The sequence below is a fragment of the Pangasianodon hypophthalmus genome, chromosome 4 (genome assembly GCF_027358585.1).
Source record: "Pangasianodon hypophthalmus isolate fPanHyp1 chromosome 4, fPanHyp1.pri, whole genome shotgun sequence".
NCBI lineage: Eukaryota > Metazoa > Chordata > Actinopteri > Siluriformes > Pangasiidae > Pangasianodon > Pangasianodon hypophthalmus.
In genome coordinates, this window is record NC_069713.1 from 18567156 (window position 1) to 18589848 (window position 22693).

Consider the following 22693-nt stretch of genomic DNA (forward strand, 5'->3'; position numbering starts at 1 on the left):
TATCAGAATGTGAAGTGAAAATGTGTGTGATCACAGAATTTGGGTCTGACAGATGGAGATTTAAAGCAGATTCTCATAATCACAGCATAACACACAGAAAGCTAGATGAAGTTCTTCTTTCCTAGAGTTTGTGGTGTGGTCTCTTATCTCACATGACACTGAGGTGAGACGATATGACACCAAGACCAGATTACAAACTTTTAATATGTGCATTATCAACTCAGATTGTGACAATAAATAATTCAATTACATTATTTTTTAAAGAGTTCAATCTGATTTTTCTTCCAGGAGCATGTTTCAAAAATATGGTGGCCAGCCAAGCAGAGGGAATGGAAGATAATAAGAGTTTTCATTCTTTCTCAGTGGTGAGTCTGATAGACACTTTATTGACAGGGTTTTTTTTTTTACATTTTGTATTTCAGGCAGACAGAAATATGTCAATTTTTTTTAATCTAGGGAAGATACATATTTCAAAGATTGATGCACACATACCGTAGATCATGAAATTTGAATAATAATCCTATTTTCCTTGAAATTTGGCAATAGATTTAGAGTGCCTCAGGTATCAATTAAACAAACACATATTAATATATGTGTCAGAAGATAAACTGAAAGTGTATGAATTGCCCGAGGCCCCTCGAGGGCAGCAGTGGGACAACCCTCAACAGTTTGACAAGCTGCCGTTCATCCTAGGGCTCAACGGATTCTCCACTGGGAGACACTACTGGCAGGTGAATACTCTGCTAAAAATCTGTACATCATAAATGTCTGTATTTGATGAAAAGCAAGAACCGACAAGAACTTACTTAACTGCACATACCACTATTTCTCTGTTCTGTGTCTCACACACATGATGATTATAGAACATTTCTGTTTATCATCAACTGAATTTTTGTATCAACATATTTCATGGAAATTCAAGCATATTTTATTTGCCTTTTATGCCAGATCTTTTTTATTACAATTTTATTTTCATTTTGTTGTTAATTGTCTGTTTTCACTTAATCAATAAAAAATGCAATATTTACAATTTTGGTGAATGGCTGTAGAAGGTGCATATAGAAGTTCATATACAACATGAAAAGGAGACCTTAATTTAATGCAGTATCTGGTGAATGGTGAAAAATTGACACTTGAACTATCAAACTCTGGTTGTATGCCACTATGTCTATATTACACAAAGTGTGGTGCAAAGCAGTTGTATAGACTGTGTTGTGGAGATTTTTTGCACAAGTCCAAGTTCAGCTCACTTTCAGTAACCCCTTTTCTTGGTCAGGGTCATGGTGGATCCAGAGCCTATCCGGGTAACAGGCAGAAATATACCCTGAATGGAATACCGGTCCATCTCCGAGCACATTGCACACACATATTCACACACAGGGGCACTTCATCGTAGCCACTCCACCTACTGGCATATTTTAGAAGGTGGGAGGAAACCAGAGAACCCTGGGGAAACCCACGTGGGTATGGGGAGTATATAGTATGGCAGCTGGTAGCTGGTTAGACTGATCAAGAGCCTCCTGAACAAGCTACAAGTATTTGCCAACTACTGCCTTGGGCGCATCCTCAACGTCAGATGACCAGAGGAGATCACAAATGAAAAGCTGTGGAAGAAGACCAACCAGCCACCAATAGAGCAAGAACTCAAAAAGTGGAAATGGAAATGGATCGGGCATATACTGCAGACGCCAAAAATACCATCACTCAGCAAGCTCTGCAGTGGAACCCGGAGGAAAGCGTTGCAAAAGATGGCGCAGAAACACCAGGAAAAGGAGTGTAGTAGCTGAAATGGAGAAGGAGGGATGCAAGTGGCAAGATCTGGAGAGGCTGGCTCAACACTGGTCGAAGTGAAGGATTATCATCAGTGGGCTATACACCACTCATGCCTATGCAGGAACAGGCTTAAGTCAAATAAGTCAAGCCGGTCAGACTACACTGGAATTTTCATTGGGAGTTGTGGTGGAGGTGATACATGTCCCACTTATTTTTAAAAATAAGGTAACCAAAATGTTTAAAAGATGTGTTCTGTGCCTCAGGACCTCAAGATCCTCAAGATTTTCCCCCAAGTCATGCTGCAGCCTAGAGAACCAGTGGGCGTGACAATTAGCCGAAGACACTGTCAAACATTGTCTGCATCAGCCATTTATATAATACAGAGCCCAGTTGATGACATCCCTACTTACAAAAAATAATCTGTGGCCACGACTCAGTAACACATAGGAATGAGATCCTAAAGAGTGGCCGCAAGTTAGTAACACACTGTTTTTTCAAAAGTAGGCATGTCACGAGCAGGGCTCCAATTTTAGAATGGGATGTTCAACAAGCACATATGCATATGATGGTCAGGTGTCCACATACCTTTGGCCATATAGTGTATAACATCTATAGTCTTGAGCAGCAGCATTTCCCTACTGCATTTTAGTGCAGAAAAATGCAAGGGCCAAAATAGCATTTACTCTGTGTTACTGCACTGTAGACAAATGGCACCGTCTTCTGTTATGATCCATTAGGAAAGAGTTGGATTTCTGTGCTTACATAGTAGTGCCATTTTAGGTACAGCTAGATTACAGTATAACTATCTTTATTAGACAGTTCACCATATACTACTTTGAGTATACAATTACTCCTTTTTGTAGCCCAGGTGTTGACGAACTGTGAAAATCAACATATTTGCTAAAGTTATAGTTAGTTTGTATGTATAGGGCTACGACTTTAGCAAATATGTTGATATGTTGAAGTAAGCCCACCATAGACAACATCTATTTGATTTTGCTTATAGCAAAACAGATTTTATATAGTATATAACACCTTAAGCATTTCCTTGTTATTAGCATTTCTATCTATCTATCTATCTATCTATCTATCTGTCTGTCTGTCTGTCTGCCTATCCATCTATCTCAGAATTCTTTTTTCCCCACATTGAATGACTTAAAAGTCTTTCTAATTAGATCCTTAAATGAATAGAATGATTACTAGCTAAAGTAACGATTATTTAGTTTAAACATTAGATATTTGGTTACATTTGTGAAATCTCAGGCTTTTTTAATGCTCCCATGGACAAAATCTAAACAAACACAAGATCATCTGTACCTTTGTAGCACTGTACAGGCATGCTGTTTTTGAAACCTTTGCACTCATGTCAGTAGTCATAAAATTTTATTTTCCCTTTACTGTCACACACCTTAGTTCACTGCTTCAGGGAACACTTTATTTTCATCGTCAACAGAGGAAACGATGGTATGTTAAATTTTAATCAACAAAACATGATATAACACAATCTTCTTGATTATTTGGTCTTGTTTAGAATCAATCTTGGGAAGAATATTCTTTTGCCTAGAAAAAAAGAAGAACAGACTCTTCGGGTGAAAACTCATCACCAGTCTCTCAGGTAGGGTTTACCAAAAATATATTACAGCAGAAAATCCTTCTAAATTAACAACATCTATTATCTTGTGTAATGCCTATACCTGACTTAAAATCCTATGTCCACTTTATAAATTTATATACTTTATAAATTAGATTAAATTAGATTCTGTTGCTTGAGACGCTTTGCATAATCTATTATTCCATTATAATTTACTATTAATTCAGACATTAAGGAAGTCAATGAAGTTAAAACTTAATAGTTAAAATCTTTCCCTCAGACAATGTTTCCCATTGATTGGCGAAGCCTGCCACCAAAATTGTCACAGGAATTCCCAGAGAAGGCAACAGCTGCACAATCTGCCCCCTGGAGTAAGCCTACTCTCAGTAATAAGGTATGTTAAAGGTGATTTTAGTTTCTGAATCTGTTTTCATTTGCGTCTACGAACATCCCTGAGTGCTTGGTCTTTATAAAATCTTGTTTAATTTGCAATGGCATGCATTGGCTAGGTGTATTTATCATGACATTGGTTAATGGCTTAAACTATGACTGGACTATTCCTCTATGAACCAAGGTGTGTCTTGATTCCCATAAACAGTCACATAAGGAAACACACTGGGTTATTTATTCACCAAAACCTTTATCAAAAGTTTTAAAAAAAAATTATTCAAGAGTTCTTTTGGTAATTATGGACATTTAGCTTTCTAAAGTGGTTTTACTTGAAAATTGTATTTAATCATTAATGCATCTTCTGCTTTATTCTGGTTAGGGTCATGTTATGGACTAGCTATGATAAACGTAAAATCTGTTGTATGGCTCTACACAGAACCCTAAGGGTTTCCCCAGTGGGACAAATCATAGAATCCTCAGGGGTTTGAGATTTAACCTTTTTCCCAGGAGTGTACACAATTAATATTAACAATTATCTCTGTTTAATCACTTTAGTCTGAAACATCCTGTTTCTCTTATAATGTTGTGTTCTATGCTATTGTAATACATTGTTATAATTAACCCTTTTTAAATTTAACTCTTTCTATCTGCTGTAGCCTGCCCTGGGGCGAATGCAAAGCCTGGAGGAATGTTTTCAGTTGCTCACAGACATGGCCAAGGAGCTAGAAGATATCAGCAAGGTACAAGGCAATTTATTTATTATTTATTTATTATAAATGCAGCTTCACTGTGAAAAGCTTAAGCTCAGGGAACTACAATAGTGTGTTTATGGCCTGCAGGGCAGAAATAAAAGCACACTGGAAAGGTACAAGAAAGTTTCAGGAGAAGACTCTGTGCCAGGAGACGTGGAGAGCAGCAAGAGTCTCATTCTGTCATGGGCTAAAGAAATGGACACGCTCAACATGTCAAGAGGAGTGAAAAAGAAAGCATCCTTGAAAGCAGAGGTTACACGAATGAGCAATAACGATGTGTGTGATTTCTCAAAAGACAGGGAGAGGATCATGAAGTGGGCACACGAGTTACAGACTGTCACAGAGGTAAGAAATAAATATTAACTGGAAAAAATAATGCCTGAATGTGAACTGAAGTAACTGAATAGTGTGTGTGTGTGTGTGTGTGTGTGTGCAGAACCTGAGTCTGTTAGATGGAGACTTAAAGCAGATTCTTACTAACCACAGCAAAATGAATAGAAAAGTAGATGAAGTTCTTCCCTTTCTGGAGTTTGTGGTCTGGTCTCTTCTCTCACGTGACTCTGAGGTGAGACGATATGACACATAATTTAAAAGCAACTCTGACAGTAGTCATACATGTATATTAATATATTAATAATATGAATGCACTCATTCTAAAATGTTACTTTTTCTGTAGTAACAACTCATTCACAGGGACATGTAATAGGGCACTCCACATAACCTAAGCCTAAAAAACAGATTAAAACATCACATTTTTTAACATAGGAAATATAAACATCTCCTCTCCAAAGGCTTTTAGTCAGGTTTTAGCATGTTGTAATGGCCAGTAAGGTTTCCACCACAGCAGAGACTTTCCAGTTTCTCAGTAACATGACAATCTGCACTCTGCTCCCTTCAGGGACAAGAAGAGAGGCTGGTGATGTTTATAGCTACTATTTATGGATACTATAGCATGAGTGATAGGCTAGGAACCAACTTACCTTTGGACAAGTAACTATAAGAGGTTAAATGTATGACATGTTTTCCTTATTATTACAAACAAAGGTTCCCATAAGAATTGTAATCATTGACAAATTGATGTGCTAGAAGAGGAGCAATAAAACACTTCGGGATGTGCTGTTATTGGAAAATAATCAACTTAGGGGTGGCAACAGTAACTTTACATCTGACCGTATCACACCACCCCATCATGTTTTATTCCGTCCTTAAAAAATGGATTACCAAGAGTAATTGTGACAATAGAAGAATGACATTACATAAAAAAAATTTTAAAAAATTTTTTTAAAAAGTTTAATATGTTTTTTCTTTCAGGAGGATCTTTCAAAAATATGGTTGCCAGCTAAGCAGAGAACATGGAAGACAAGTAAGAGCTCTCATTCTTTCTGAATGGTGGACAGTGAGTCTGATGACGCTCTCTTGACATTGTTTACATTTGCATTTCAGGCAGCCAGAAATATATTCCTAATTCAGGTAGGAAAGAATAATAATAATAATAATAATAATAATAATAATAATAATAATATAGTTGCAAACAAGGATCGTGGCATGTTTGAATAATAATCCTATTTTCTTTGAAGTTTGGCAGTGGATTCAGAGTGCCTCAGGTAACAATTAAACAAACAAACAAACAAATATTAATATACCATATTAATCAATTGGTAATATATTAATGAAATCTGTTGTGTCGTGCCAGTGGCTGTACATCTAGATTCCAGTTCATGCCACCCCTGGCTGCATGTGTCAGAAGATAAACTGAAAGTGTATGAATTGCCCGAGGCCCCTCGAGGGCAGCAGTGGGACAACCCTCAACAGTTTGACAAGCTGCCGTTCATCCTAGGGCTCAACGGATTCTCCACTGGGAGACACTATTGGGAGGTGGAGGTTCCAGCAAAAGGAAAATGGAGGTTAGGGGTAGCAGCTGCATCTGCTCAAAGAAAAGGCCGCTTCCACATTGCTCCAGGAGCAGGGTACTGGACTATTTGTCACAGGCCTGAGAATCTCCAGGCATGCACTGATCCCCGTATCGAGCTACCAAATTCTGTACCTCTTCAGGTGGTTGGGGTTTATGTGGACTGTGAGGAAGGACAAGTGTCCTTCTATAATGCTAACAGCAGATTCCATATCTACACTTTCACACAGACTTTCAGAGAAGTGATTTTCCCTGTTTTTGCTTGTCTGGATGGGAACACTGTGCTAAAAATCTGTACATCATAAATCTGTATTTGATGAAAAGCAAAAACTGATGCAAGTTCGAGAGAACTTCAACTGCATACACCACTATTTCTCTGTCCCTAAAATTGCAATGTGCACAGGAGCATTGTCATGCTGAAACAGGTTTGTGCCCCTTAGTTCCAGTGAAGGGAAATTGTAATGTTATAGGCTACAAAGACATTATATACAATTGTGTGCTTCCAAATTTGCGGAACCAGTTTGGGGAAGAACCACATATGGGTGTGACGGTCAGGTGTCTGCAAACTTGTGGCCATATAGTGTATATGTTGGAGAGTTGTATCAGCCTGTCTCTTACCAGTTGAGTTGAGGTGGACAAGAGAATATGAAAAATAAGGAACTGATTATACAGACTCGAAATTTAAAGTGGAACAGCACTTATAGTTGTGTTGGAGCTCCTAAACGTGTTATTCAATCATAATAATAATATTAATCAATTATAAGTAATGATGTCACATTAAGATGTTAATCACTAATTATAATTAATTATGTTACTGAAGTATGTTAATCCATATTAACATATGGGACATATTAACACATATGTTAAACCAATTAGTCCATTATATTACTGTATATTGTTATTCTGTTTACTCAGTAGTATATGTAGTTATTTTAGATCAAATCTATTTATAGTTGCAAAAAAAATATGCTTGAAAACATGTTTATTCCAGAGGTGGTAAGATGTTGGGTCAGAGTGACATATGAACTAATATACTGATTTGATGTATTTGTTACATAAAACGAACTGATTCCTGATTTGGTAATTTTAAGTAATTATTAGCATCATTTCAGCTGACCAAATGTGTAAGTTAAAGCATAAAGGTGATAGAAAGTAAATACTTTTGCAGTTATAATTTTCCTTTCTTTTCTCTTTTCCTTATATTTACTTTAAACCTTTTTTTGTAAGAAGAGTTTTGCAAATAAATCTGAAAAGGCATTTTGGAGATTATTGAGTCTTTTGTATTTTGGCCCAAACAAGATTTCTTGCACAGCTAGTAAGACTTTTAAAACCACTTTAAACAGGGAGCATGTACATGTGCATGACACTATACAGTTTAACAAAATAGAAAGTAGAGCTTGATGGGAGAAAATGTTGAATAATTAAAGGCAAATGTGGAAGATAGTAAATAATTCAGGCATCTGCACTCTATACAGCAATTGTCAAGCTGATAGCTGATAGAGAGTCACAATAGCCAAACATGTTGGGGAAGTAAGGTTTAGGGTGTAAGTTTAAGTTAGAGAGCTACCCTGCTCAAAAAATCCAGCCTGGTCTGATGAGCTACTAGCTGCCAAAACACAGGTCAAGCTAGTCAAACTGGTAAACCATCTTTGGCAACTGGTTATTTTCCAGCTTTCTTATTACTTGACCAAACTGATCAATAAACGTTTCAGAATTGCCTTAATGTTATTTTCTTAAAACAATGTACAGCAGCTGGTAGCTGGTCAGACAAAGCTGGTTTTCTTCATCTGAGAAGTGTGGTGTAGGGGACAAGGTGGCTTAGTAGGTAGTACTCCAGGGTTGGGGGTTCAAATCCCACCTCTGCTGTTTCCGTGCTCTCCCTATGCTTCAGGGTTTTCCTCTGAGTACTCTGGTGTTAGCTTATAAACTATAGTTATAACTGTATAATTTATGTTAATACTGTCACACTCGCCACTCGTACAGCAATGTAGAATGTAGAATGTAGATCATTATGTTCGTGTCTGTTGGTGAATTGTTGTTGAGAACATATAAGCAGGCATTTCCTTGCATATTGTACCTCCTGCTTGTTTACATGTCCAGTGTACAGGCCAGGCGCTAGGTGAAGTACCGGTCTGAAGCGCTGAGAGGCAGTAACACGCCGCAGCGGCGTCTAAACCTGCACCAGAAGAAGAAACGACACTGGCGCATTCTAGCTCTGAAATCCTGCTCACTTCCTCTTCATGGCTTTGAATAAGTCATATAGTAAGTTGTCAGTGATGCTGGACTTCGGTCGGTTTCCGGGTCACAGGCTGTAGGAGGACCGAATATCCGTCAGTTGAATTATATTGAGAAAGAGAGAGAGACAGTTTCCTGTTTGGAACAATGGCGGCGTCCGAGAAAGCTGTTTCTGCATCATTCATGGAGCCTTTCAAAGACATTCTGGTGAATTATTTAATGCCAGAGAAATGTTACGACGAGTTCTTCCTGAATTTTAATTTTCTACATGGTAAGATGGATCACTTCTAAATGAACGATTTTTACTAATTTGACTCGAAGATGTTACAAGTTGTCATTGACTCTGACTTGAGAGTTGGATAGATTTTCTGAATTTTAATTCTTACCTTAATAAAATAAAAGTTGACTGAAATGTGTAAAGCCTGTTCATGTCAGTTAGCTAACGCTAGCTGTCAGTGTCACTTTTCTAACCCTTACTAGAATTCATGTGGAGGAACTAGTCAAATTATAGAAGATTCATTTGATTGTGCACAGTATCAAAGTGTCTGTTTCTTTATTTTTACAGAAATGCTGTTTCCATGGTTAGAGATATTTAATGACTTGGCTAGTTGTGTATGTGGTGTATGTTAGAGGCGTGGCTTTACACAGGGCACATTTTCATTGGTTGGCTCAGGCTCGCGCTTTCATTCTAATCGCCTGTGTTTACGTGCAATACACAGTCACAGTCCCTCTATTTACTGTGTGTGATAATGTTTTTATTATTACTCCCCTCAGTGGACTGTCTGAAGATAATAATTAGCAAAGGTTTAGGCATTGGAATCATCCTTGGCTCTGTACTTGGTAAGGAAAAGCCTCAGCTTTTCTTTTTTTTTAATTCCCTGTCTTAGTTGTAGTGTCACTTATTATGCTTGTCCTCCTTGTTCTACACAGTGAAATTGCCTCAGATCTTGAAAGTGATCGGTGCTAAGAGTGCAGAAGGACTGAGTTTTAAATCTGTGATGCTGGAGCTGCTTGCCATCACAGGCACTATGGCCTACAGTATTGCCAAAAGCTTTCCCTTCAGGTAGGAATGAATGTCACAACACTGACACAGTTTTCCCCCAAAAGCACTTGTATACACTCAGTGACCACTTTACACCAAATGACCACCGTGGAACGGATATTATTTGGGTGGTGGCTCATTCTGAACAGTTTAGTGTGGTGCTGGAGATTTGTAAACACTGCTGTATACTTACTGCTCATTTAGTCACACGTACCTTGTTGGTACACTTTGTAACTGTACAGTTACACACGATAGGTCAGCTTACACTTTTGTGTTAATCGTTGCCTAACCCTTAACCACAGCACTGCCGATGGCTAGATGATAATTTATTTACACCGCAGCGGTGACTTTAGCAACACTTATTCCAGCACCACACTCACTAACATGCCACTGCCTTGTCAGAGTATATAATGAATATATATTTATGTGTGTGTGTGGGTGTGTGTGTGTGTGGGGGTGTGTGTGTGTGTGTGTGTGTGTGTGTGTGTGTGTGGGTGGGTGGGTGTGGGTGTGGGTGTGTGTGTGTGTGTGTGTGTGTGTTTAAAATGGTATCCATCATCTTGCTTACACAGATGACCTGGCTCTGTTTTAAGCCACTATTTTTATGCTCATTATCTTGCTGAAATTTGTCATGCATGTTGTATGTTTTTGTAGGTTTTGTTTACGTGATATTTGAGAAGTTGTTAAGTTGTTTTCTTCAGTGGTTAAATATGGTTGTTTGTGTGATTTTTTTTATTATTATTATTATTATTATTATTTATTTTTTTTACTGCACTTTAATTCACAGTGCCTGGGGTGAAGCGTTATTCCTCATGTTGCAGACAGTGACTATTGGATTTCTTATCCAGCATTATAAAGGAAGCACCGTTAAAGGTACCAGGTTGCACATTAATAATAATAATAATAATAATAATAATAATAATAATAATGCATCAGTAAGATGAGAAATTACCTGTAATTTAATCATTTCTGTGTGGTTATTTGCAGGATTGGGCTTTCTGGTCATCTATTTTTGCCTGGTGGCTGTCCTTATTTCTCCTCTCACCCCCATGTCTGTTGTCACCACCATGCAAGCCTCCAACATGCCAGCAATAATCTTTGGAAGGGTGAGTAACCACGTGTCTCACTGTTTCACTAAATTATGACAAAATGTAGTGTCGTTGGAAAGTCATCCACTGAAAGCATTAAATCACCTCTTTGGATTCTGTTTGTTTATAGCTCATTCAGGCAGGTACCAACTACAGGAACGGCCACACAGGACAGCTGTCAGCTATTTCTGTGTTCCTGCTGTTTGGTGGTTCCCTGGCACGTATATTCACTACAGTGCAGGTAAGCTTACAGCCCACATTTGGATTGTTCTAGCTGCTTCTCTTGCTTACTTATACAGGTATGTAGGCAATATATGAGCAGTGGTGGCTCTGGTTAAGGTTCTGGTCTACTGATCAGAAGATTTAGAGTTCCAGCATTTCAAAGCTGCCATAGTTAGCGGCCTTAAGCAAGCCCTTAACCCTTAACTTCTGCAGTGACCCTGTATTCAAGAAGCATTTCGTCTTTTTCTGTGCGTATGCATGATTGCTACAAAGGCCATGAGATAAATTGGTTATGAGATAAATTATCTAACTTCACACTGTAGACATATCTATTCTAGTCTGTTTCTAGGCAAAATGAAATTGTCTTGTTGCTTTGGTAGATAATTTTGATTCTTTGGGGTTTTTTTAATACGTAAAAATAAATCTAGCCATGGATTAAGAATGCATCTAAGGGGGTTTTCACACCTTTAACCCGGCACTACAACGCGGTCTGCAAATGTGTCTGCATGTGTAGCTCACTGCATACTATGCTGTAAAAACTTTTTTAAGATCCACAATAAACTTAAATATATTAATAAACTTAAATATAATTTTTTAATAGTCTTTGTATATTTAGTATATCATTGCAAATGCAAATTTGCTACACATTTGAATAAAATCTTGAAAATTGCATTTACCTTGATGATACCTGAAGACACCTTGATTAATATTTGGTTTGAATAACTATTGTATAACTATCAGTGGAAGTAGTTCTTCAGACTTATTATACCTCAGACTAACACTGATCATTGCATCTAAGTTTCTAATGTGTTTTGTATATATTGCTGTATGTTTCTGCAGGAGACAGGTGACTCCCTGATGGCTCTTTCTTATATCATCTCATCCTGCTGTAATGGACTGATCGCTGCTCAGGTTCTGTATTACTGGAATGTCAGTCCAGCAGTTAAGAAGAAGGCTGAGTAAACCTGCCACAAAACAGTGAGGACCTGAGGCTCGTAGTGCTCTACGTCCACTCCAGTTAACTTGCTGCTTTCAGCAACTTGTATGGAATCTACATGTAAATTTGGAATGAAATCCATTTAAGTGGTTTTGAATGTTGATCTCTTTTGAGATCGGTTGTTTAAAGCAGCAGGTTTCACAGTGTTGGTACATACACACTTTAAACAAGTAGTGAGTGGAAAGGTATGCCTACAGAGGTATGCCTATACAGAAGGGTATCTATTATTACACCTGTTAAAAAGCATTGTTGTGGCCTAAACTGTAGGACCAAAAAGGAACTTTCAGAAGGACCCCTTATCTCAGTGATTGATGATATTTCCATTGACTGTGGGTTGCAATGCCTATTCTGTCCAGTTTTCCTTATTTCCTTATAATTTCTTTAGCTCAGGGAAAGGAGAAATTTTATTCATATTTTAGAAACCTGTGCACCATGGAAATACGTTTTACTGTTTGTTGGGTTCATTGTTTATATTCCTTAATTGTTATAGATGTACCAATTTTTTCTAGTAAAGGTAAAGGTAAAACATCACAAATGAAATCAATGGCCAGCTAAATGTGACTCACAGATTTTTGTTTGCGTGAAATGTTGTTGAAGATCGTGTTGATGTAATGGTTTTACTCATTTAGTATGAGTGTTACCTCAAAGTTTTGTTCCAAACACATCTGAATTGTGCATAGAGAAATATCTTTTTCCATACAGTTCTGATATTTTTAAGCTTATTGCAGAATGAAACAGAAATCTTCAGTTTGGTAATAACCAGTCATTATCAAGTAGGAACTGAAATGTGGCAAAATGTGAATGGATAGCTGAATAACGTCCTTTACACTTGTCCTTGTAACATGCCTATATTGCTGTATTGAAGGATGAACAAAGTGGTGAGTTGGACAAATTGATTGGTTGGCTGCAGAAAATTAGAATTCTTGAACTGAATTTTTGTTACATTGAAACTGTGTTAGTTTGTCTGTTAAAATTTTGTTTTGACACTATATGCTTCCTTGGTAGTAGTTTAAGCATTTCAGTTAATTTAGTTAAACTGCTGGATACAGTGAATTCTATAATCTGTCCACAGATCATACTGTCTTTTTCTTTTCCCCAAGTCAGTGGGTCCACCAACATAACGTACACTATGAATTCTTCTTCTGAATTAAAATGTAATAAACCCAAAGCCAGTGTGTCATTTAGCTTGGTGCTTTCTAACAAAGAGCACTGTGTGGTTATTGATTCATTTAGACTGTAGAGGGCAGCAGATTGCCTGCTGGGTTACTGCACACACTCTTAAACTTTACCCCCATTTACACAACAGCTTCTATGATCCCACTTCAAACCAGCATTAAAACTCTCTCTCTCACTTCCCACTGGCAACTTTCACTTGTGTCACTCAGTGTTGCAGTGATGCAAATGTTTATTTTCTAAATGGAATGGTATTACATTTTCAGGGCATTTTTCCTCCAAGAGTTACTTTGGTTAAACCAACAGAGCAATTCAAGCAATTCAAATTCTTCTGCATTTCCCATGCTGAAAAACAAATAGCAATAGTTCTGCCAGTACATCTAATCCAGCCAAGATCAACCCTGATCTTGAAATAAGCCACAGGAAGTGTGATCTGTTCACTTCCGTAAATTAAGAAAAAACAGAAGGATGAAACAGAGAGGTGTGTGATAGTGAAATATGCGTTGAGATAAACTTGGGCTTATCACCTTTGTGTTCTTGGGAGGTCTGCTCTTGAGGTCGCTTCTCCAGAAGTGAATGGTCTGTCGGCTTTTCTTTCTTTCTTTCTTTCTGTCTTTTTTTTTTTTTTTTTTTTAAAGCACAGCTGTTCAGATCTCTTCAGTGTGTGGGCTAAATGCTTATCTCCCCCCCACCTGAGAGTGCATTTTCTATGTCCATATCTTTTAATCAGTGGAACACACCACTGCCTTGCCTTTGTTTGGTGACGATAACGGCCAGACGTTCGTGTGCCAGACCGGTTTGTCACAGATTTTTTAGGTTCTAAAATGAATCTCTTGTTTTGCTGAACAGGAAATGAAAAACACTATTAACACACATATAATCATGTAAAAGAGATCAAAGGTATGAGATATTGTGAATTTAAGTTAGTAAGCAGTTTTCTGAATTTAGATTTGTGGAATTGTGTGTGTGTGTGTGTGTGTCTCTCTCTCTCTCTCTCTCTCTTTCCCTCTCCCTCTCTCTCTCCCTCTCCCTCTCTCTCTCCCCTCCCTCTACGTCGTTGCTGCAGGACCAGTCTAGTCCAGGGTGTGGCTCATTAATGTTAGTTGTCAGTCATTCTCTCCACACTTGGCAAACACTATTAGGTGCATTAGCCTTGGTCTAATGTACACATACTTTGTCAATGCCCTCTGCACCTGCTCACCAAGGTGGGCTCTGACCTCATACCTTCAGGTAGAAATCTCGCAGTTCAGTATTGGCCTTCACCACAAATAATGAAAACTGGTTAGCGAATAGTGTTTTCTTATGTTTTGCTTTTGCATAAAATCTCAAGATTAAATGTATGCAGCTTTATTTCTGACGTTTTTGAGAAATTCATTTCCTTCTTGTTTGAATGGAACTTGTAAATGTCTCTGTTTTTTATTTCTAATGATTCAGCCAAAGTAGAATTTTGGATGTATTTTATATTTCTAGAAGTTCTACCTACAGATTATGTATATTTAGACCAAATAGTTTGGTTTCACAGCGACTTTGACAGAAATGACTTGTTACATGGGGAACTGTCTTATCTTGATAGTGGTAACATATCACCAGCTTGCCAGTGGTGAGGCAAATGAATAGCTGATGTTTGTGTGTGGCTCAGCGCCAGCTGTTTGAAGTTGAGGCTCTATGTTTCAGTGACTTGCAGGAACCCATGTGTCTGATCTGATCACAAACTGTGTTCTAAACAACTACGGCACCTCACCAGCTCAAGATGTCATCTGCACCAATCTGGCAGTAACAAAAAATGCAACCCTTGACAGCAACTGTTGAAAGATTTGGCAGAAACTTCCCTCCCACAGTGAGGAGACATGCCCCTGTCAAATAAGAGTTTTAAGTTTCCTTAATAAGGACAACTCAATAAGGCTGGACACAGTTGTTTTTTGGTTATATTTTGGTCATCATGTTTTTTAAATGGCTGTTTAAACACCAATTTTTGACAGTTATTGATAGTAAGGTGGATGGATGTCCACACATACCCATATCAGCCAGACATAACAGACGTTATCGGTCAGATCTTTCCCCTCCTCTTGCAGAGCTCCGCTGCTATTGCGTGAGAGCGATGTTCAGCTGTGTTGTGTGAGGGTGAGTCAAACATGCATGTGTACAGCGTTGGTGGCATTTCAACCAACCGGAACAGTTCTATTAAAAAGACAAGGGAAAAAAACTACGCCCACTCACTCACCTGCGTGCAAACAACATTTGGGGCAGGTCTGTCAACGCATTGTGCAAGTTGGTGATCGAGTAGTTCTCTCTCTCTCTCTCTCTCTCTCTCTCTCTCTCTCTCTCTCTCTCTCTCTCAATAAAACCAATTTGTTTGCTCCTAAAAACTTAGTTCTTCGTCCTTTCTGACCTAAACTGTAGTTATTTTAGACATTTCACTATTTTATAATGACTCTGTGTATTAAGTTTTATTCATTATATTTAGTTGAGTATAGACACAGATTGGTCATTACCCTGGTCAGAAATACTCAGTGATTGAATCAGAGAAAAAAATCAAGGGGGATTGTGGATTCAAACGATGTGAGACCCACTAGTTTTACCCTGCGAGAAAAAATTAGGCTACTCAGTGAAACCCATATAAACCACTTAATAAGCTTTTTCTTTTTTTTTTCTTTTTAAAGGGTCCATAGTTCTTAAACATGGTGTTAATTTTGGTACTACTTGTATCATAAATGCATATGTGATATTAGTGATATTAGTTCATTAGTTCATAGAGGGTGGAGGGGTGTCAAGTTTTATTTTTCCCCTCCCCTGGAGGACAGCATTGACATTCTTCTCTCACTTGCATTCCTCCACAAATCAAGGCTTGGGAATACCTGATTCAGTTCATTTATTAATTACTAGGTGTAGTGGTCGTTGGAGCAGGGAAATTAGCACTCTGAGCCTGAATCAGTGCAGACCAAGACCTGTCCTTTTGACCTTTCCTGGGATTTTTTTTTTTTATTAGGATATATTTTCCTGTCTGTAATCCCTCAATTGAATAAATTAGACTCTTAACAGCACATACTGTGTTACTTTCTCTTCCCTGCGTGTATCGTGCGTGCGGAATGGGCGCGGTCTGCAGTCTTCCCTAGGAATGCAGGTAAATACGCGCCCGTCTCCATAGTAACCTTTAATGTTTGTTTCCCTGTATACGCTACTGACATTAGATGCACGTAATCGGTTGCACATAAACCGGAACTCTTTATGGTAATATTAAAACCGCAGTCAAACTGTTCTTGGATAATTTGTGAACCCCCACTAGTTAACTAACCCCTCTATATCGCAGCTTCCGCTAATTGTCGTAATCTCCCCGCGCACTTGCTCACCGGCCTGCGGAAACCATGGTAACCACTTGTTGAAGCCTGGCTGCTTGTTGCTAAGAGACCGCACACGTTATATGAGAAAATCCTGCTCCCCGCTTTAAGTCTCTCCAACATTACGCACATGCCTGGCCACCTTCCAGCTGCTTTATCATTTCTGCTTGTGTGCTTACGTCAGATTATTGGTGACCCACACACACACACACACACACACACACACACACAGATGATCGGAGATTTTCAAATTTGTCTCGAATAAAGACGTAAGGCGCACTCTGTGAAAAGCCGAGCGCAAGTTTTGTTCATTTTCTTTCTCACACCTCACACCTGACTGAAGTCACCAGTAACCTGGAGTTGCTTTAAAGCAGGGGAGACACCACACTCCACTTAGACAACCCTGAGCTAGCTTATGCAGCCGTGTATAAACCAAGGCTTGAGGATTTATGCTGTTAAAGCGAAATGGGATTGTATATCCCATGATTCCTGCGCCCTGCACCCCTCCCGTGGGCCTCCGATTAGCCCAAGCGGACTCTTGTATTTCCATGAGAATAGCGGAGCTTGGTGAAAGGGTTAAAGTCCGCGGAGAAGAGGGGGGAGAGGACGGCAACACTAATTTTCTGCGCGGCGGGGAGCGCTAAAAAGGGAACAAAGCGATGCAGGGGAGGCGCTCAGGATTGGGCTCCTTTACTATGCACACCTGCGAGCTGAAAAGCGGCGGCCAATCTGCCTCAGACACGGCCAATTACGAGCCGGACCCAAGAGCCGCTTTCACTCCGGAGAAGGATGGGAGAGCGCTGAGGGGGAGGACAGGAGAGTTTTCAAAAGAAGAAAGGGGAGAGATTTAAATCGATTGGCCCTAAATTATTCGAGCCCTCTGCCTTGTGACGGATGAGTCCCCCGAACTTTCCCTGCAAGTGGCTCAGAGAGTCCTCCTCTTATCTTTTCTCCTCAGGTTCAATATGGCACACTTACGGAGTTAATCTTGTGCCAAAAGTAATAAACAAAATGGCAAGATCCGCAAGTTATATCTAATTCAAATGTTTGTTAAAAAAATCTAACTCCCAAAAATTAATTTAAAACTGCATATACTACTTGGTCTCTACTGCTCTTATTATTATTATTATTATTATTTAAATAAATAAATAAATAAATAAATCTCAGGGAATCTCAGCACACAGGCATATAGTCAGATTCTGAGATTTGGATCAGAATGTGTACACATGTGTTTAACATGTACACAGAGAATGTCCTGCAGAAATGAATCTTAAAATGTTGTAAACGAGCACAAAATGCCAGTTAAACAGATGTCTTCCCCATCTGTCTTGGGAAGTCTTGTGGTAAGAACCCCGAGGCTACTTACTAACTTTGTGTGTGATATATTTATATTACACACACACAAATTTATGCATCGTATATACATACACACTTTTTAATAAGACATTTTGAAACCATTATCATTTTAGTTTTTAAGATTGATGTGAGTGGATCTTAGAAATAGAAACCTTCAATGTTAAAATAGTCAATCATTCTTTATGTTTTTACATGTTGTTTAATATTTGGCATGTGCCTCTATACATTCTCCTCTTTGCTAAATTTATTAGTGTTAAAAGCCCCTTAAATAGATACTTTATGACCTTACAGAATTATTAAAACACAGCCACTATTATCATTTGCATAACTGTGAACAAGATTAATAGATCTTAATTCTTATTTCTACCATGAAGACCATGACAAGATTCAGACCAAAGACACTTTTTTTTTTTTTTACAATTTATTTTTAACTTTTTTTTGTTTATGCAAAAGACCCTTATAAGGGCCATAAAAACTGTACAAAGGCTATTTACAGACAGTATTAAAAGGACTTTAAAAAAATTACATTGAAACGGCAAGTTGCACACTCACCTGGACGGCAAATGTAAACATTCACTCATTTCATTACTTTAATATAAATTACATTAAAGTTCTTAACTCATTAGTGACCACTAGATTCCTACACTAAAACTTGTTCGACAAACGGAAAATGCTAGACTGACCGAGTTAGACCATCAAAAACCCCAAAAAAGGAAACACGCTTCCGATTTAGCTGCACTTAGCAGCACCTGCATACTACTTTTGCCATTTGAATTATGCAAATCTGGCATTATACAAGCAATAAGCAGGCTCCTCATGCACCCAAAGGATGTACAAATTATTTTAAAAGATACACCCTCCTTTTCCAATTTTCACAACCAAGTAGTAAAAGCCCCTCCACGTGGACTCCAACATACTAGTACATAGACGGTCTTGGTCTAAGGCAATACCTGGTACTGATCGGAGGGTAAAGAACAGTGCATTCAGATTGGTTTAAAAATCAGCAATTAAAGGGGAATGGCATAGTGCTAGTCTCATGCAAAAAAAGGTAAACGCATTGGACATGTTCTTACTGAAATGATTTCTTTGTGTAGACTACTTCCCATGGCGACTGATAGTTCATTTGTGCAACTAATGCATACTCTACTCTGTTAAACGGATGGTGTGGGAAAGTAAGGTATTCTTAATCGTCAAAGAATTTGTCATGACAAGAACAAAGCCATTGTGACTGGCTGCTTCATGTCCTTCAAAAAGTAAGCAGAAAAAAGGAAACAATTACAGCCAACTTTCAAAGTTGATCACGATGCCCGTTTTTCCTACTCAGACTGTTAAATTCAATTAGCTCTACTTCACCCAAAATTTAAAATATCATCACTTTTGTTAAAAAAAAAAAAAAAAAAAAAAAGGCACAGATTATAAAACTGGCTTACACTTGCTCCATAGGTCACATGATTTGCACATCAGTGACTATAGTGATCGTGAGTGGACATGATTTCCGTGTGCCTATGTCCCCTATTCTATGCCCCATTTTGGTTTTTGATCATGATTGCCTTTTACTGCATGAATGTCCCCAATCCCTGTTAATGAAGCACAGCACAAAGGCACACAGTCAGATTCCGAGATTTGGATCATATGTACAAAAGGAATGTCCTACAATGAAAACTGAATTTTCAAAAGATGTAAACAGCCACAAAATGACAAAATCACACAGACATGTCATGCCCGTCTATATTAGGAAGTTGTTGTGGAAAGAACCTCCAAGCTGCATTAAGGGTGAAATTCTGGGCAGAGAAAAAGAAAAAAAAAAAAAAACACACAAAAAAGGGGCTGGGGGAAGGGGATGAACAAATCTACAGGGAAAAAAGGGGAAAAAAAGAAAAAAGAAAAAAGAAAAAGAAAAAAAAAAAAAAAAAAAAAAAAAAAAAAAACAGAGCAAGATCACTCAAAGAGGTAGAAAATGTTCCTATGTGCAACAGGTACTCACAACATCCACCAAGAATCCATACAGATTACTTGTTGCACTACAAGTCTACGTAGTGATCCAGCTGAGCTAGTCCCAGTCCTTTTCCTTCTCTACTTCAGATGTGTGTGAGGGGCACAGTACTGCCCAGATAGTGCTGCTGGACACTTGGGTAACCCCTCTGTGCTGTAGGGTCCCCTACATCACCTCCAGGGATGTACATGCTGATCATGTCCCTAAGGTCACCTTGAACTGCCCCACGGTGGTGGTTTGTTGCTCCGGTGGGCGAGTGAGTGAAGGCCTCTGGCTTGACCATAGACATTACAGGGCTGGGCTGCTGGGGACTGCTGCTGTATGACATTGGGCTGAGGAGGAAAGATTATAACCACATGATGAGAAACCAAACCAGAGATGAAGGAATACTATCCGACAGGTGATAAAGTAAAAGCGCAAGCAATAACTGAGGCATGATATTGTCCACAACTATACAGGCAGAATTACACTAAAAATTGAAAGGACATTTGTTGAGTCAAGCAATACAGATAACAGATACAAACCTGATCTTATCAAATGTTAAACAATTCAAGTCATTAAGTTAACTTCACTGTTTGGTTTGGCATGCTTTTAAAAAAAAAAGGACCAAATAAGCCACTAAACATGGCAAGTAACCCTGTACTTTAACTGTAAAGCATACAAACATTTAGCAGCATACAAACACTAACTTGATCACAAAGTTGTGCTTTTATTTTAACGCAGAAGATGAATACCGGACCTGTAAGAGTTGGCGCCGTTCATGTAGGTCTGCGACATGGGGGCTGCGTACTGGAGCGGGAGCTCGTACCGGTGCAGCTGCTGCTGGTACGCGAGCGCGTCACCCTGCACGGCCGCGTAGCTTCCAGCCGGAGCCCAGCCGTAGCTGTCCACGCGCGGACTCCCACTCTGCGCATGCGCCGCGGCCAGCAGGCTGCCGCCGGGGAGCGGAGGATACTTCGCCGCAGAGTTGTCCTTCTTCACCGGCGGCTTGCTCTTGCGCCGAGGCTTGTACTTGTAGTCGGGGTACTCCTTCATGTGCGCGGCGCGCAGCCGCTTGGCCTCGTCGATGAACGGCCGCTTCTCGGCGTCGGTCAGCAGTTTCCACTCGGCGCCCAGGCGCTTGCTGATCTCCGAGTTGTGCATCTTTGGGTTCTCCTGGGCCATCTTGCGCCTCTGAGCTCGGGACCACACCATAAACGCGTTCATGGGCCGCTTCACCTTGTCCATGGGGTCTGCGCCGGGCGGGCACGCGCTTTTCGGAGCCGCCTGTGGCACGTTTCCGGAGCCGCCGTGTTGCGACATGATTTGGCCGTTCGGGTGAGGATTCTGCTGACCCGGCTGGGGCTTAAGTTCGTGCTCCATCATGCTGTACATCATTATGATCTTCCACGGAAGCTTGTTTGAGTCGTAAGTTAAGTATCAGCCGAAATAATCTCAAGGCAAACAAACAGGGCGCAGGTGCAGCTTATTGCCGCATGCTACATACACTATAGGCGAGTTTGCCTGAGCGGAAAAAAAAAAAAAAAGAAAGGAAAAACCTCTAAAGTCTAAAAACTTCCACGGGTCATAAAAAGTTTACCATTCCGACGCTTTGATGCTTATGGCAGTGAGATAGTTTAACGCACACAGAAAGAGAGAATAACTAAATCACAGCTGCGCTACTCCAACTCCAAACTCTACAAAGCCACCTGTTGAACAGCGATTGACTCTGTGAATAATAACCGGGGGCATGACAAAAACAGTCTCTACCCGCTCGTGGTTTTAGGGAAAATTGTATTCCACTCAGGACCAATCAGAGCGCAGGGTCCTTCCCTCACCTAATTTACATAAGGCCAACTAGCGCAGGGGCGGGGCCAAAGCACTTGTTGCTTAAACTCAGCTGGACTGGGCCGCTTTATACACACTATTTATATAATGAAGAAAGAATTATTTATCGAATCTAATGGAACTTCCATAGAAGGTGTAAGAAGTTTCCGCGTCCTGTCTTTGTGTTTGAGACAATATATTGTCATAGTAGCAGGGAATTGTCATTTTTAATGGGAATTGTTCCAATTCCCACACAACTTTAGATTTTTTTATTGATTATACAAAAATACTAGAGAATTGCCAGTTTTCTTCTTTGTTTATATACCAAATGTGATCATCTAAATGCTGAACACACAATGACACAATTAATACAATGTTTTAAAGATGGCATTGAAAATAATAAAACTTTTTTTTTTGCCTAATATATTGTCAAATTGTAATTCTGTTTCATTCAGTTCTGTTTCTGTAAGAGCTACTTGAAATACCTACATGTCATTTTCCACTTCAGTTATCCATGCCATTTGTTGTTACTATCCTTAATCCTAACACAATCAGCATGAGATCCCTGACAGGATTAATACATGGGCTGTGAATTGTACGCTAACAAAATTATTCAAGTCATACATTTTCAGAAATAATGATTAAACCTCTTCTTGGATTAAAAACCTGAAAGTCAGCACTGATTTTTAATCAGCACACCTAGAACTTTAATTCTGGACATGGTTTAATTTCCCCAGTACAGACCTTTTTAAGTCAAATACATCACTTTTTACATATCCCAAAACAGTGTAGAACAGTAAAAAACAATTTAGTGTTGGTTAAACTGTTAATATGCACTTAATGGGCCCCATAACATGTCCTTTAATCATGTAAAAAAATTGCTTTGAGATGTGTCAGAAGGCCATAACTACACAGAAACAACATTCCAACTTGCTTCTGTGCTGGTAATTAATGATATATGCATGTCAAGATTTTCTGGAGGTGTGAGATTTTTAGTGTGTCAGCCACAACTCAGGAAAATGGGTGTGGGT

The 22693-nt window shown here is 39.1% G+C and overlaps 3 protein-coding genes across 4 annotated transcripts; 2 read left to right on the forward strand and 1 right to left on the reverse strand.

The window, feature by feature from the left end:
- The first annotated feature begins 3177 nt into the window (after positions 1-3177).
- On the forward strand, positions 3178-7666 carry LOC113539925 (erythroid membrane-associated protein). Of its 2 annotated transcripts, none has more exons than XM_026936049.3 (10): positions 3178-3237; positions 3338-3388; positions 3645-3758; positions 4411-4494; positions 4594-4851; positions 4943-5071; positions 5818-5869; positions 5950-5976; positions 6084-6110; positions 6200-7666. In XM_026936049.3, the coding sequence occupies exons 1-10, from the start codon at positions 3235-3237 to the stop codon at positions 6718-6720; spliced, it is 1266 nt and encodes a 421-aa protein (XP_026791850.3). In that variant the 5' UTR covers positions 3178-3234; the 3' UTR covers positions 6721-7666. The 2 variants fall into 2 exon arrangements, with proteins under 2 accessions (XP_026791850.3, XP_026791853.3); XM_026936052.3 differs by having other exon boundaries at positions 3204-3237; positions 3321-3388.
- A 930-nt stretch (positions 7667-8596) lies between these two features.
- Positions 8597-13167, forward strand: mpdu1b (mannose-P-dolichol utilization defect 1b). The gene is made up of 7 exons (XM_026937074.3): positions 8597-8921; positions 9425-9490; positions 9581-9713; positions 10480-10565; positions 10680-10798; positions 10911-11021; positions 11843-13167. The coding sequence occupies exons 1-7, from the start codon at positions 8798-8800 to the stop codon at positions 11963-11965; spliced, it is 762 nt and encodes a 253-aa protein (XP_026792875.1). The 5' UTR covers positions 8597-8797; the 3' UTR covers positions 11966-13167.
- A 5098-nt stretch (positions 13168-18265) lies between these two features.
- Positions 18266-21615, reverse strand: sox19b (SRY-box transcription factor 19b). The gene is made up of 2 exons (XM_026937073.3): positions 20596-21615; positions 18266-20188 (listed from the first exon to the last, which is right to left on the reverse strand). Exons 1-2 carry the CDS (start codon positions 21231-21233, stop codon positions 19942-19944), a joined length of 885 nt encoding a protein of 294 aa, XP_026792874.1. The 5' UTR covers positions 21234-21615; the 3' UTR covers positions 18266-19941.
- Positions 21616-22693: the final 1078 nt, after the last annotated feature.